At 36.8% G+C, this 16,670-nt stretch overlaps 1 protein-coding gene across 1 annotated transcript in view; it reads left to right on the top strand.

The window, feature by feature from the left end:
• Positions 1-3,701: 3,701 nt before the first annotated feature.
• LOC100925906 (mucin-6) overlaps positions 3,702-16,670 on the top strand; it is a 21,336-nt gene continuing 8,367 nt past the window's right edge. The window contains exons 1-5 of the mRNA XM_031944154.1: positions 3,702-3,966; positions 4,051-4,188; positions 6,768-6,821; positions 9,917-10,069; positions 10,537-10,641. Of these exons, the coding sequence (XP_031800014.1) occupies positions 3,823-3,966; positions 4,051-4,188; positions 6,768-6,821; positions 9,917-10,069; positions 10,537-10,641 (594 nt within the window). The 5' untranslated portion in view covers positions 3,702-3,822. The remainder of the gene's footprint in view (positions 3,967-4,050; positions 4,189-6,767; positions 6,822-9,916; positions 10,070-10,536; positions 10,642-16,670) is intronic.

Raw genomic sequence — 16,670 nt, 5'->3', positions numbered from 1 at the left:
CTTGGAAACAGCAATAGCATAAGTGGTGCAAGATGAAAGAAAATTTGTTAATTATGGGAAAGGAGATCCAGAAGTCAAAATGGATGAGGTACAGATCTATATTATAGCATCGGGAGACAGGGTTGAGGTAGATAATAAGGAAGTAACGAACAATGAGTTTGTAGATGAAAGAAAGGGCTTACCAAGTTCAAAACTGAGCACAGGGCCCTAACTTTCCAACTTGCTGTGTCATGAGGTCTCAGAGATATCTGGGAGTTCATTTGCACTTAGTCAAAGAAGGTGATGGGGTTGTAATCCAAAATAGACATAGTGTAAGAACTGAAAATCTTGATGTTTCCTTGTTCTGCCATTAATTCCTTATAGGATTGTAAAGGGCTGAAACTCTCGAGTTGATGCACTGGGGTCAGACAACCAAGCACTTAAGGCTATCCGATTGGACAATACTCTATAAGCATATGTTTGGAAAATGGTCCTTCCCACTATTCTATGCTGGCTCGATCTGCTGGTGTATCCAGAGAATTGTAGAAGGGATTAGAGAGTGGAGTAAGACAAGCCAGGGTCACTTTTGATGGCAGAAGAAAAGAAAGAAAGTGTGGAGATTCCCGTGTCCATTCCCTTCACTTCTACCCCTAAAGACCAAAAATAAAGACCAAGGACTTTTGCTTATCCTGACTCCTGCTGATTCTAAAGTATTCAGGGTGCTAACTCAGTCTCCACATAGGATCCTGAACAACATTTCAGGAAATGGTAGCTCAGATTTCAAATGAAGGCTGTTTAAAAGATCTCAGAATAATCCTTGTAATCTGATATAATTTACCTGAAATGTCATGCTAAATGTAATGCACATCATTATGCTCCAAAAATTGACAAATCTCAGCATCATTTGGTTTTCCTGAAATAATGGTAGGTGAGTGATATCCATGGATCTTGAGACAAAGAAAAACAAAAGGGGACTACTCTCGGTTTCCCTATAAAAATACATTTCCTTGCTCAAAAGTTCTATGAAAGAAGCAAGAGAATTTTCACATCTTTCTGGGTTGCCTGATTTTGATTTGCATCTAACTGGAAAGGACTCTTGGAGCCATTTAGAGTAACACTTCCATGGGAGCAACAACGTAATGGAAGTCCTATGAGGTCTCAGATTCTTTTCCAAGTGTACACATCTAGAGAAGAATAATCAGAGTTTGAACCCAGGTCTTCTCAATGTAGATTGGGACTCTTTCCAAACTCTGATTCACTGTTCAGGTCCCATAGAAATGGGAAGGTACTTTAAAATTTTTTTTTCAGTCATTTTAGACTTGTCCTCAAAGTCTAATGCTACTCTTCTTTCAGAGCGATCTGCAGGCCTTTTAAAGAAGTTAGCACCAAGTGAAAGTGAGATTTTTTTGGACAGAAATTCCCTTCAATTCAATAAGCATTAAATAAGAAATATGTTGGAATTAGTGAATATTTGTTCATTGGGCTCTATAGAAAAGAACATAGGTTTCCTAGTCAAATCTCTTAATTTTCTTGAGCCTCAGTTCCTCATCTAGAAAATTAGGGATTGAACTGGATGACTTCTAAGGTTTTTCCAATTCCCCAAATACAATCCCATTATAGAAATCCAGTCAAAATTTTGGATGATACTTCTACCCTCTAGGAAAGAACTACAAGTAATGTGTAGAAAGGATAGGAAAATATAAGAACTTAGATCATTCTAGGACAAAATCTGATAGCCATGAAAATGATCCCGAATTGAAATGGGCAGGATTGTAAGGAAATAAGACAAGATGTTAGTGCCAATTAGCCACCAATATAAGGACCAAAAAATAGAGAAGGTGATAGGGCAAGCTAAGGTGTAGAATATAGGCATATCTTAAGCCATATCACTGACTCTGATAGGGCTCTCATTAGTGCAGTTCCCAGGGAGGTTAAAACTGAATGCTCTCTTAAATTCAGGGATTCTGAGCTCCAGTGGGCTATTGCCAAATGATTGTCTACACTAAATCTAATACCAATATAGTGAAAACCCAGGAGGGGAAGGCCAATAAATTGCCTAAAGAGAGATGAACTAGCCTAAGTTGAAAATAGAGCAATTTGTCAAAGTTCCTATCAGTAGTGGGATCAAACCATGAGTAATCTTCTCACTTGCAGTAGGGAGTTAAGAAAACCCAGTCTTAAAAAGATTGATGGGTTTGAATGAATATAGTCATGAAGCAGATGGCAAGTAGGACTCCAACTCTGTATGGGAAACAAGCTGGTTAGCTCTTTGATACTGGGTCAGTCCAGGTGTGCTCTATTATCTCCAGCTCTAGAAATCCATGATTCAGGGGAGGTTAGGAGAAAACAGTAGATGAGATTTTGGATAGGTGGCCAGAATGAGATTCTAAGGTCTTTTCCAACTCCAAGATTTTATGATTAGATGAAAACTTAGCCAAGGTTGTATACCTAACACACTACAAAAATATATGTATATTTATTTATTTAATTTTAAACATATGTGTACATTTATTCACACTTATGTAAATCAAATAGTAAAGACTGACAGAAAGGGGGCCCACAGTTTATCCTAAGTAGATGAAAACCAGGGATGATAGTGAAATGCATTAGATGAAGCAGAACACTCACCCAGAATAAACATTTTCTGCTCCAAAGGATTACAGAATTTCATAGTTTGAAGTGATCTGAGAGATCATGTAGACCAGGGTCAGTGCCCACGTGAAATGCTAATCTTAGCTAAAAAGTCTCTGGCAGGCATCCAGTCTCTATTCAATGAATACAATCTCTACTTGATGAAAAAAAATCATTACTCCTATTCTTAAGGCAACCAATTCCTTGTATGCACATGTCTGATTATCGGAATTTTGTTTTTTATTCTTTATGTTTTACCAAAATATTCCTACTAAAAACCCTGACCTATTTGTTCAAGATTTTTTTTCTTTACTCCTCTACTAGGACCAAGCAGAAAAAAAATTTACCTTATTTCCACATGATTATCTTTCACATATTTGAAGATGGCTCTCGTGCCTTCTTTCTCCCACTTACTCTAAGATTTTTCTCGTAATTAATATGTGTTCTTAGATTGAATGGCTCTTATGGGATGCTTTTGAATCTCCTTCCCTCTTCATTGCTTACCCATGGGCATAACCTGGTTTATCAATATCCTTATTAAAATGTGGTAGACACCATAGCAACTATCTATTTGGATTTGAAGGAAGCTCCTGATTGAGGTTTTGTGTATTATATCTATTAGCACAATCTTAACTCAGATATTGTGAAACAAGATGAGAGGGCTCAATTGATTTTTAAAAAATGGAAATAGGCATTCCAATTAAAACTTAAGTGAAATTAGTTTTCTTGAGTTTAAGAAGTGACCTAATTCAATAAAAGGTGATCAGAAGATTAGGAGATTTACCCGTTGTTCTACAGGTCCACAGAAAAGTCAAATAAAGAAATGAACTTCAATTAAGCAAGAAAAGAATTCCATTGGTCTTCAGCCAATAGTATATGAAAATGGGTTCCTGAGGAAAGCTCGAGAGTAGACATTTCTCAAGGAGAATGTCCTGGCTTAGGAAGTTTTCTACCCACTTGAATGTAGGAACTTGTGAGAAGTGACCTCTCAAGGTTCTTTCCAGCTCTATGACATTTTCACTTTATAATTCTACTACTTTATGACCAAATGACTATGATTCCAATATAAAGTGGAGTAAGGAGTCAAGCAAACTAAGTGAACTTGGCAGATGAGCAGAACATGATCAGAACATGATCAGAACAGCCAACTGTGATGTCAACCAACCCGTTTTCTAAGCATACTTCTGGCAAAGAATCAATGACAATATCACCATGTTAAAACCTAACCCCAGAGGAGAAAGCTCCAAGATGCACCAAGACTGCTTCCATACAGGGAAGCTAACAATCAGAGCAATTCCCTATAAACGTCAAGGTTTCGTGCCAAGTTTACTAAGAGGGGAACCAAAGTTGCTGGGGGTAAGTCATACTTGTTCAAAAGTAAAATTCATGACAGAAGGAGTTGCCATGTCTCCTCACCATTGCCACTTTGTCTTTACACAGGTTCTTCAGATGCTGATAGGCTTGATCATCATTGCATTTGGAGTCTTTTTATTTTCCAGTTTCAAAAAATTGAACTTTCCACAGTCAAAAGTTCCCATTTTGTATACCACAAAATATCCATACTGGGCAGGAGCATGTGTGAGTAGAATAAATGGAATAACTTTGGATATAGAATCAGAAAAGCCATTCTGAAACTCCTAGTTAATTTCATGAACTCAGTTCTATGAATGGGGTTGAAATCTTGGACTCCAATAATCCTACAGAGCATTACAATTATAATATATAAGTAGTAGTAGAACAGGATTAGGGTTTGACCATTATATTCCCATGCAATCATTGAGTATTATAGCAGTCCCTATGAATCTACCACTGGTATGGAAACTGCACTGAGAGCAAGTTTGTTTGAGGAGTTATCAAAGCTCTTCTTCCCTTAGAGGAAATAGAAAAATCAAAGTTAACATGAAGAACTGAGGCAGCAAACAGTAGTGGTGATATGGTTTACGAGAGCAATTCACCACTAAATGATGAGATTGATGTAGGCACCATATGTTGGGGTTCGGTTATGTGGAGAATTCACAGTGGCCATTTTCTTTGGCAAAAGGTAGGTTTATTTAGGAGAAGAAGAAAATTAAGAGATACAATAGACACCAGGAATGGTAAATATGAAATAGAGTTGGGAGAACACATAGCAAAGATAAGGGTTTTAATAATTAATGATGAAAAAGACAAGTTGCCTTAGTGGAACTCACAATTAGCCAAGAAAAGGAACACCCCATGAGTTTGGAGTATGCCTTTAGCTGGAAGGCTAAATCTCTAAAGTAGCTTAGTCCCCTAAAAGAGTTAATTAGCTTTAAGAAGGTGAAAGACACTAGGAGCCAGGATGGGGGGATAAGAAGAGAGACACCACATGGCATGGGGCAGGAGGGACAGGAAAGATCCCATAAGGCAGTGTCGTGGAAGATTGACCCAAATGGGCTTCAGCCAAGATGGTGTGAGCCAGGGACAGATTTATAAAGGAAATACAACCTCAGAAATTTGATATCACTTGGATTTCTGCCCAGACATAGCAAGGTGGGCCACCCATGACCTCCACAGAGGGTGGGATGATGAGGATAACCTGATCCTCATCACTCTCCCTCTCTGCCTTTCTGTCCCTCAGTTTCCTTATTGAATTATTATTCCTTATTAGGGGTTGAATAGATAATGGATACATAAACTCTTTTCTCTTCTAGCCCCAAATCTATGATCCTAGAAGGTCAAATGATAAAAGTCAGAATTTATAGTGTTTTATATATGCTAGTTCATTTGATTCTCATAAGAATCCTATAAGGTAAATGTTATTGTCACCATTTTACAAATGAGGAAATGTAGGCTGAGAGGGATTGAGACTTGCTTAGGGCCACACAGACAATAAGAGTCTGAAATCAAATTTGAGCTCAGGTCTTCTGCCTCCAGTTCACAATGTGTTACCTGGCTGATAAGAATGTGGTTGGTGGCCAAAAGTGCTATACACTTTAGGAGTCTTTCCCTGCCTTACCTCTGGCTTTGGATCCACTGTTCATATCTTTGCATAGGTCATGTTCCAAATCTGCCATGGATCAATTCACTACTCTCTTCAAAAATTTTCCCTGGCTCCCCACTGCCTGCCTAATAAGACAAAAACCTCTTTATCTCAAGGTCCTTCAGTGCCTGTTTCCAGCTTCATCTCACCCTAGCATATTTCCCATATGGAGCTTTTTATTAAACTGAAGAGTTTGAGTTGCATTCTCCCTCTGCCCTCTCCAAATCAGCCAAGATTTGACTCATATTATTCCCTGCCCCAAGCCCAGGATAGAATTTTTTCATCACTTAACTTCCCTATTGAAATCAAGGCCTAATTCAACTGATGCCTCTTCATCTATGAGGACTTCCCTGATTCTTACAAATTAAAGTGATCCCTCTCCCCCAAAACTTCATGGCAGTCTGTCTGGAACTCTCCTTTGTCCTCACTAGATCATAACTTAAATCATAAAAAACATTTTATCCTATTAACTGGCTTATTCTCAGGAATTACTAAAATGAGCCCATCCCATTCTTCTTAATTATATAATCAGGTCAGTTCTCCCAGATTGTCTGGTTATGAAGAATGACGTGAAGCCAGAATTCATTGTTAATCCAACCATCTTGTCTTCAGCCTCTGAGACTGTCTTGATTAGCACATTTCAGTCAGCCTTGATGGGAACTGATTTCCTGCTGTCTTTTAGACATCTCAATACACAACCTTGTCACTCTCTATATCCTGTCTTTATCTCCCCCTCCTCCTTCTGAGCTATACAAATCATATCCCCCCCCAAAGCTGTTTAATCACCTGGCTCCACCTTGCTTAGTTGTGGTTGATTAAGCCACATTAATCTGTTTGCCGCAAAATCTCTGTTATCTGTGAGGGATATCTGGTCATGTTATTCCATGTCACTAACTACTATACTTTCCCAAGTCTATTTCATATTATTACTTCTGGTGCCTTTATTTTCATATCATTACCATTAGCCTCTTTTCCCCATTATATCTCTTTGTTGAATTGAACTCTCTTTGACCTCTTTCTTAAGAATCTGATGATCAAGATAGGAGGAAATTAAGGGAGGGGATGAGGGTGGAGGGAGAAACCAAACTAAATTAATATATATTCATGCAATGGAAGTGATTTCAGATGCATTAACACATTACTCTATTCTTAACAGTATGCCACTACAGGATTTATTACAATTATTAGATCGCTGTCTGTCCAAAGAAAGGTAAGAAAGTCTTTTGGTGTTTCAAATTATTTTCATGATTTGATAGTTTAATGCTTCTTGACCTGAGGTCTGTGAACTTTTTTTTTTTTTGACGTTTTGATTATATTATTTTTCAATATAATTGGCTTTATTTGTAATCCTATGCAAAAAAAAAAAAAAATTTAAAAACATGTTTCTAAGAAAAGGTCTATAGGCTTCAGTAGCCTGACTGCCAAAGGACTCCATCTACAATATAAAAGGGATGTTCTAATGGATCTGTTATCTCAATGATAAGGAAATTCCATACATTGTGGGAGCTCTTGACCCATCAGTGCCTTCCCTTCTTGTCATGGGGTTCCCAATCCTCTAGAAGCCTTCCTTATGCATTTTTGAAATTTCCTAGACATCAAGGTTTTCAATACGTGATAGGACCAGATTTCTAATCTCTACCTCCAATCATAATTGTCTTCCATAAAAATCCTCTGCAACAACTGGACAAATCTTTATTTGTAGCATTTTTCATCTCTATCTTGAGAGACTCTGTTGCCCTTTGGATGGGCCTGAACTCCAAATTTTTGATGAGTCTATTATTCCATGATTCATAGTCATATCAATAGAAGAAAATATCAATGCTCCCTTTTCCTCACCCTAAAAAAAAAATCACTGGATCCTCAATAGTTACCTCTGAGTCAGCACATATATAATCAAAGTATTTCTATTTATCATTATCACCATTTATCTGCATCATACTATTACTCTATAGAATAATAAAGCTTAGGATTAAAAAAATAAAAATGTTTACCTGAGGAAAACCACTCTGAACTTCCATGTGAAAATTCTATAAAAGAAAAGAAAGCATCCATTTTTTTAGGGTCTATGGCATAAATTCTATTAATAGATTATAGTCACTTTTTCTCATACTCCAGGGATTTGGACATGTACTTTTTGTTTTTGTCAGTTATTTTTGGCCTGTCTTCAACCAACTGCTGAATTTTCCTTTAAAAAATCTGGTCATAGGAGATCATTATAGTTCAACAACAATACTATATGATGATCAATTCTGATAGACGTGGCTATCTCCAACAATGAGATAAACAAATCAGTTCCAATAGAGCAGTAATGAATTGAACCAGCTACAGCCAGCGAAAGAATTTTGGGAGATGACTATGAACCACTACATGGAATTCCTAATCCCTCTATTACTGTCCGCCTGCATTTTTGATTTCCTTCACAGGCTAATTGTACACTATTTCAAAGTCCGATTCTTTTTGTACAGCAAAATAACTGTTTGGACATGTATACTTATATTGTATTTAATTTATACTTTAACATATTTAACAAGTATTGGTCAACCTGCCATCTGGGGGAGGGGATGGGGGGAAGGAGGGGAAAAATTGGGACAAAAGGTTTGGCAATTGTCAATACTGTAAAATTACCCATGCATATATAACATAAATAAAAAGCTATAATAAAAAAAATAAAAAATATGGTCATACAACATAGCATTTTCACTCTTTCTGTTATTGTTTGCTTCCATTTTTGTTTTCCTTCTCAATTTTTTTTTATTTCTAGATCCAATTTTTCTTGTGCACCAAGATAACTGTATAAATATCTATATATATATATATATATATATATATATATATTGGATTTAACATATATTTTAACATATTTAATATGTATTAGACTACCTGCCATCTAGGGCAGGGGATGGGGGAAAGGAAGGGAAAATTTGGAACAGAAGGTTTTGCAAGGGTCAATGTTGAAAAAATTACCTATGCATATGTTATGTAGATAGAAAGCTATAATAAAAAAAAAATCTTATCACAAGGTTAGGAGAAAAGGGAAAGGGAAAGGAAGTCAGTTTTAATAGATGGAGGTGAAATTCATCTTTTTTCCCCTTTCTATGCTGGCATAAATAAGTACCTACCAAATCCACAGCTCTGGAGAAGGTAAGCTTCTAAAGAATTTGTGTCATTTAATATTTAGCTCTCCCTGGATAAGTCCTTCCTCCTGCCTAAGATTCAGTTTTTGCAAATCTAAAATAAAGAGGTTGAGCTAAATCATCTCCATTCAATTCAAATTTCTTTGTCTTTAACCTCAAAGTGGGACAAAGTATCAATTCAGTAGTTATGACAGAGATAAGGATTTCATGGAGAAAGTTCAAGATGATGATTTTGGGGGAGTCTTTAGATATTTTTCTAAGGAGCTTTGGTTCCCTGAAAATTCCCCCAGAGGCTTTCTCCCTGAAGCTGATGTTCATACTTAATAAATCTAGAAGCATCATCTATCTACTACTGCTTGACAAGCATTATGCCTGGTGTTAGAGAGAAACAGGTTTCAGAGCCTTACATTCTAGCAGGATAGACATGTAGCAAAGTATATAAAAAGGACACAAAAGGATTACTAGGCAGTTAGATTTTGGGAGGGAAGAGGAGGAATGCAATGGCACCTAAGAGAAAGACCATCTAGAAGGAATATATAACCTGAGCAGAATTTGAAGAAAATGAAGTATTATGCCAGAGAGAGAAGGGAGTACCTTCTAGATATAAAGATTACCAGAGAGAGGTAAGGTGAGAAGATAAATGGCAAGCCAACCTGTGACTCCATTTTTGCACATAGGCAGGGCTGTACCCAGTGCTAATACATCCTGACTTTCCCCATACCAAACAGAAAACCTTGATCTAAAAGGCCTTCCACAAGAAGCAAGTCTGATTTTGAAACCAATCTAATAATATATAAAAATTAAATGAGTAAAAAGAGCTAAAGATAGAAAACTTCCCTGTGGGCTACACGTGAGTTAAATGCTTGTTTGAAATAAAAGAGGGATCCCCCTGGAACAGCAGCAAAGCGTCGAAAGAAGGCATCCTTCAGAGATGGGGACAAGGAGTGGGATGTCTTTGAAAATGGGATGAAGCATCTTCATCGATGTCATTCTTTTCCATCCACCTCCATTTTCTCCCAATCCTTGTTTGTCTCTGCATTCGCTTCTATTTTTACCATGTAGCAATTTGGGGTTTCTGATTCTTCTGTTACTTTGTACCATTAAGCTAATAAGCTCTGGACAATGCTTGGAAAAGCCAAGAGCTGAGTATCTTTTTTTCAATTTCCTTTAGAGTCGCCTAAAACTTTTCCTGGGTATTCTAAGTGTTTTAGTATCTGTGAGCGGGATTGCTCTGATTCTCTACAGCCTATCTGAGGATGTGTACTTTCAATGTGCATCCCCATTATCAGAAGGCATATGTTCCATCGGAAAAATCCTCCTTCATGTAAGTATTTTACTGCATAGATTGAAAACCCATACCATTTCCTGAACAAATATTTCTCCACTGCCTAGTAGGTACCAGACACTGCATTAAGCACTAGGTATGCATAAAATGAAAGGAAAATAAAAAGCTCCACTCTCAAGGAGCTTGTGAGTCTAATGGGGGATCCAATAGGCAAAGTTAATATTTGGAAAGTAAGGTTTACTTGTTAATTTTTTAAATAAAACTTAGTTAAATTTGAGTTTCTTTAATTTGTTATAGAATAAAAGTCTTTCCCTTTGTGAGTGATGAGAAAATACTCGTTTGCCTTAAAAAATAAAATGCAAATGGAATTCTCTGGCTGCCCCCTTGAGTGCCAGAAGCCTGATCCCTGTGTCTGTGCCAGGCCTGGTGCTGTGCTCTCTTGGGATTCTCTGCAAGTTGGAATGGCTCATTCCTCAATGTTCTTTGCCTATCTCTGTCTCTTGCAGGGTGTTTTGTCACTCTTGTTGATTCTCACCATTGTTCAGATGTCCATTGCTGCAACTCTCATAGCCTTCCAGTGTAAAGGAATAAGGAAAAACCTGGCAGATGAGGTGAGCTTCACAAACCTGGGACTAGTAAGATAGGTGGAGATCTTGAGAGATGACTTGACTTTCTGTGACCTGTTTGATTGTACATTGAACTGAATTGAGAATTATAAATCTTGTGTCTAGAAGGAGTTAGGGAGCTGACACTGAAATGGACAGAGGAGTAGGAGAGTGTTTTTACTTGGGAAGAAAAAATTCTCCTGTTGACTACATTTTCCTCAGTCTTTCAGCTGTCTACAAAAACTGACTTTCACAAATATTCCTTCCTCCAAATCCCTGATAAACCAAAACAAAAGCTAAGTTCTTTCTGCCCTGGGAGAGAAGCCAGTATACACTTATATTTTCCAAATACTCATAACACAGAGAAAAGAAAGGTCACAGCTCTGGAAGAGCTAATTTAAATGAAAACAAGTTGTCTGTGTAATGGAACTTTGATGCATGCCCAAATCTCCTGAAATGGAAACACCCACATGGGAGATACCAAAAACTGGGCAACAATGGGATGCTGGGAGAAGACATTCTCTGTTAACCTACCATTTGTGTGACTGACAGCCACCTCTCTCCATTGATTATGCAGCTGCAGGTAGAATAGGCTATGTCCATAGAACTACCAGACCGGGATAGTTTGTCGGTCTCCTTCCCTCCCTCCCTCCTTAATTCTTTGGCATATTGGGGGTTGGAGTGAAGATCCTGTTTACTCAAAGCACAGGCACTAAAGTTACCTCCACCCTGCATTATTCCAGCCTCACTTACCGCCCCCCTTCCCAAGACTTTTGGTTTGTTTCATTAGTCCTTTTTAGTTATAGGAACAAGCAGTGGAGTTAGAAGCTTGAGCCATGACAATTCTGGAGACAGAATTCCAGGTGGAATGTTTATGCCAATCCCAAGAAGTGTCCTTTTCCACAGAAAGCATACCAAAATTCTCTAGGAGTCCCTGGACCATGAGCAATCCTCGTAGAGATTCAAGCAAATTTTCTCTCAGTTCAAATGACCCCTACAAATTCCTGCCATTGCAAGGGTCATCTGTATGGAATTACAAATTTAGAAGACACATGGTCAGTTAGACAAGTAGCAAAAAATTCAACTACTGGTAGATTTTAGACATTTTTACTCACAAGAAGTTACAGGCTCATAGTGCTCTCACAAAAAGGGCAGTCTAAGTCTGTTTAAATATAAAAACAATACGAACATATCCACTAGATGGTGGCATTCTAATGATAGAAAGCCATAATTTCTCACTTTATACAGGATTTAATAAGAGTACAAAAAACTTTCAATCAATCATAAGAACAAAGATAAAAATATTTTTTCCCAAAAACAAATGTTGTTAGTACTTGAGCAATCCAATAAATGAAGTCTGCAAAATTATATCAGTGGAACTAATTTGTAATAGAAGCCACTATGGGGGAAAAAAATTAACTATAAAATCTAATTTTCCTTCCTCCCTTCTTTCCTTTTTTTTTTTTTATTTCTCTAGAATCTCACTAGAGTATCTAAAGTTAATAAGGCTGAGAATGCCTCCAGCAAAGAGCCTAATTTTATCCAGACAAGGCTCTGCATATAACAGGGAGTGTCCTTATTCCACTCTGGGGAACCAAATGTGTTACCTTTTGATGCTCCTTCAGGATTCTCCAGTACCCTTAAGGAAATTTGGAGGTTTCTCTGCCATTGACTCAAGTAGCCATCAATTGTATTCCTCTAGTTTTGGGGATCTCCCTAGCAACCCAGTTCCATTTAATCACTTAGCCATATTAACTTTTACAAAGGCTTAATACCTCAAAGGTATATAATAGAACAAAAACAAATATTCACCATCCAAATCATCCCCCCATATCATCTCAGCATCTAAGAAGAAGGGAAAATGGAGTCACCACTTAACTCAGTTTCTATATAGTGTGGTCTCACCAGATTCCAAATTCAAAGCCCCATGGCTTTTCTAGCTTGCCTGCTGAGCTGGCAGCAACTACCAAAATGGAATCTTGCTAGCATGCCAGCCACAGCATGAGTTCCAGGATCTAAGATTTTATCACTTACACCTAGAACTGAGAAAGATAAACAAAACAGACTCAAGAATCCCAGATGTTTCATTATATGTCCCTCCTCCATGAGCTTAGATTACAGCTCATCCATGCTTACTCATTCTGTATAAATCTTAAAAATTTAGATAGATAATTAGGAGGAATCATAGAAGTCATTTAATCTCCTGACATTACAAAGGAAGAAATGATGGGGGTGGATAAAAGCTCTAAGGGGGAGGGGACAGGTAGCAAGAAGGAGGGACCTGCCCAATAGTGAGCAAATAAATAATAGATAGACCTAGGTTTCTAACCCAAATTATTCTCTGATCCCAGAGACAATGCTTTTGTCACAGAATTGTCTGCTAATCTGTTAGAAGACCCAATTAACATTCTGGGGTCCAGCATCAAACTTCCATCCCTTCCATGAGAACTCTCTCTGGCTACCTGTTAGCTCATAGACTTCTCATCAAAGGTTTCCTGTACAGTCTCTTATATTCCATTTATTATTTGTGCCAAATACACCGTAGATTATCCATGGTTACTGAAGAAGGGACCCCAAAACTCTATTTTCTCCTTCAAGGAGTTTTCGAGTTTCGGGGTCCCTTCTTCAGTTACCATGTGTCTCTCCATTGCTATTTGGTTTACCCACTGATTTAACTCCATGAGAATGTGGGGTTTCAAATACATAGGCATTCAGAAAGAAACTGGAGGAACACTATTCTTTAAAAGATACACAGAACTAGCAGCTTGAGATCATAAAAGGATCATCTCATCCAAACACAATCCAACCTTCTCTCTTTCTCTTTATCAATTCTATACACATGCCCAATTCTGGAAACATGTACTAATGTGCTAGAGACTGGTCTGGGAAAGGGGGACTGTACCTGAAAACAGCCACTTTTCAATTGTTAGATTTTTCATAAATGCCTAAGCCTCTTTTTAAAAAAAGTCTTTTGTTGTTCAGTAAATGATTCACTAGCCCACTCACCCCAGCAGCTGTTTCAAATCTTCTCTTGTCTCCTGAAGTCTTCCACAGTACTACCCTCCATCACTACCTTCTATACTGAAGATTTTACCTCATACTTTTATGGACAAAATTGAGGCCACTCAATAAGAGTTTCTCCTTATTCCCACTCCTTACATCACAACACTACATCATGTTCTCTCCCTTGCTCTTACTTGCCATATTCAATCATCTGCTAAATCTTGTTTCTCTCCCTACTACATCTCCTGCACATAATTCCTCTATAATTACAATACCAATCTTTAGTCAGAAATGTATGATTTCTCACCTAGACTATTAAAATCCTCTTCAAATAGTTTTCTCAAGTGACTTTAAAATTTTAAAAAGAAAAAAGTCAAAAGATAGAAGAAAGTAAAAAAAATTGTCTCTGTTGCGGAAGTATTTTTTTTATTTAAGAAATAAAAGGCATTTGGAGGATAAAAATATGTATTTGATAATCTAAAAATGAACAAAATGTTCAATAAAAATATATTTAAGAGAAAAATCATAATGGAAAAAATTATGACAAATGTCACAGATTGCAAACGACTTTTTAAATATAAAGAAACTATTAAAACGTCAACATAGTAATTCTCAGGCTATAACCAGTAAATAGTCAAAAGGATAGCAACAAATTTTTCCCCAAAAAAAGGGAGATAAAAATTTAAATAATCACTTAAAAATTTTTAACTATTCTAATAATCAGACAGATACAAAATAAAACAACTCTGAGATAGCATCTCATGGTATGATAAATAATGACTAGGAAATAATCTGAGCTGTACAATTTATTAGCAAAAGACACATAATAAATAGGTCACAATTAGCAAAAGACACATAATAAACAAGTCAATAGACTTCCCAGTCAATACAAAAACCCTGAATACAAAATGAGACAGATTTGATGTATTAAAAACAATCAACACCAATTAAATAAAACAATTAACCAGGATATGAAAATAGATAATCTGATTTTTAATTAGAAGAAACATTAGGGATTTTCCAAATTGGGAAGAGAAAAGTGAACAGGTACAATCACTGAAATCAGAAAAAGAGGTTTTCCCTTATCCCCCCTTTCTCAATTCAAATAAAAGAAACAAGAAACAATAACTGACTGAGCAATATAAAGCCAGTTTGCAGATAGGGCATATGGGTTGCTTGAGCTGAATAATTGTGAAAAAACTCCTTTGCATCAATCTTCAGATCTGACCGCGTTTCTGGTCAATGTAACCTAGGTCCTTAGTTATGGGTCATTAAGCAATAAGTAGAAACGATCCAGCTTCCTAGCCACAGGCAGGGCAATGTTCAAACAATGTAATAAAGTTTCTAACAATTCCCACAATTTAATAGTTTTCTCAGAAGACAGAAAATGGACCAAAACTGTAACTGAAGAAAAAGAGAATTGAGCTAGATTCAAAATTGAGTTACAACATGGAGTCACTATGGTGCACTCAATGCTCACAGTGCCCATCAAATGGGGAAAAATAATCATAAGCCCCCAAAAATGCTACTTAAAAGTTTCAGAAATAGAAATAGGAGGCTTATGATCTCACAGTGCTCTTAAAAGATCAATTTTAAAATACACACTACATTTTAAAGGTACAAATAATCCTAACCTTTGATCCTATAATTAACTTCCTATAAATATAATTAATAATATTTTATAATATTAATATATCTAAATAATAATCCTATAATCATCACCCTATAATTTTCATTATTGGAAATGGATTTTAGAATGCCATAAAAAGTACTCTGTGTCTGATTCTTTTTGTACAGCAAAATAACAGTTTGGTCATGTATACTTATTGTGTATCTAATTTATATTTTAATATATTTAACATCTACTGGTCATCCTGCCATCTGGGGGAGGGGGTGGGAGGAAAGAGAGGAAAAATTGGAACAAGAGGTTTGGCAACTGTCAATGCTGTAAAGTTACCCAGACATATAACCTGTAAATAAAAGGCTATTAAATAAATTTTTTTAAAAAAGTACTCTGTGCCAAGACTTTCCTATAAGTAATACACATATGTCCTGGGAAGACTGTCCAAAGAAAGACTTCAATCTCTAGGACACGTGTAGATTTGCCATTATTGTTTAGTAATACCAAAGGTGCACTAGTCCCTGTCGTCTTTCAATCTAATATGTGGAAGGTTGATGAGCCCATTTCCACTCATGAGTTAACAGGTCCTGGTCCTGGGGTAGTAGAGAGTCTTCTGATTGGCTGAGGAAGTAAAACTGAGGATGTTTACAAAAGATTTGAGAGGATGGTTACCTGAAATCTTTTCTGATCAATTCTGAGTGAGGAAAATCCCTGTGGGTTATTTGAGCAGGAAAGCCATGTGAGATGATTTTGGTAAGTAGAGTCAGTAGCAGCAACAGTACAGTTCAGTGAAGAACTAGCCACAAGGAGCATCCTGTTGACCCATTCCAATGGAGAATTAACTGGGCAAGGGAGTAAAAAAATCATAAACCAAATCCTTTTTTATGAATCCCCAGGTCTATCTCCTTGACATCATTATTCTAAAACTTCTTACCAGAAGTAGGCTCAGCAAGCTTCCACATGTTAGATTGAAAACAGGGAATAGTACACATGATCTAAGTAAATTAAAAAAAAAAAAAAAAAAAAAAAGCAAGTCTGTGGCTCTTTTCAACAATGGGGTGATTTAAGCCAATTCCAATAGACTTGCGAGGGAGAGTGCCATCTGTATCCAGAAAGAGGACTAAGGAGACTGAATGTGGATCACAACATAGTATTTTCACTTTTTTCATCGTTGTTTGCTTGCTTGATTTTTCTTTCTCATTTTTCCCCTTTTGATCTGATTTTTCTTATGTAAAATGATAAATGTTTAGAAAATTGCACATGTTTAACCTATATTGGATTACTTAGTGTCTATGGAAGGAGGGAGATGTGGAGGGAGAAAAAATTAGAACACAAGGTTTTACAAGGGTGAATGTTGAAAACCATGTTTGAATGTATTTTGAAAAATAAAATGCTCTTATAAAAAAGAGAA

This window comes from Sarcophilus harrisii, chromosome 6 (genome assembly GCF_902635505.1).
Source record: "Sarcophilus harrisii chromosome 6, mSarHar1.11, whole genome shotgun sequence".
In the NCBI taxonomy this organism is placed as follows: Eukaryota; Metazoa; Chordata; class Mammalia; order Dasyuromorphia; family Dasyuridae; genus Sarcophilus; species Sarcophilus harrisii.
The sequence above is the reverse complement of the archived record's forward strand: the minus strand, read 5'-3'. Positions and strand labels throughout refer to the sequence as shown.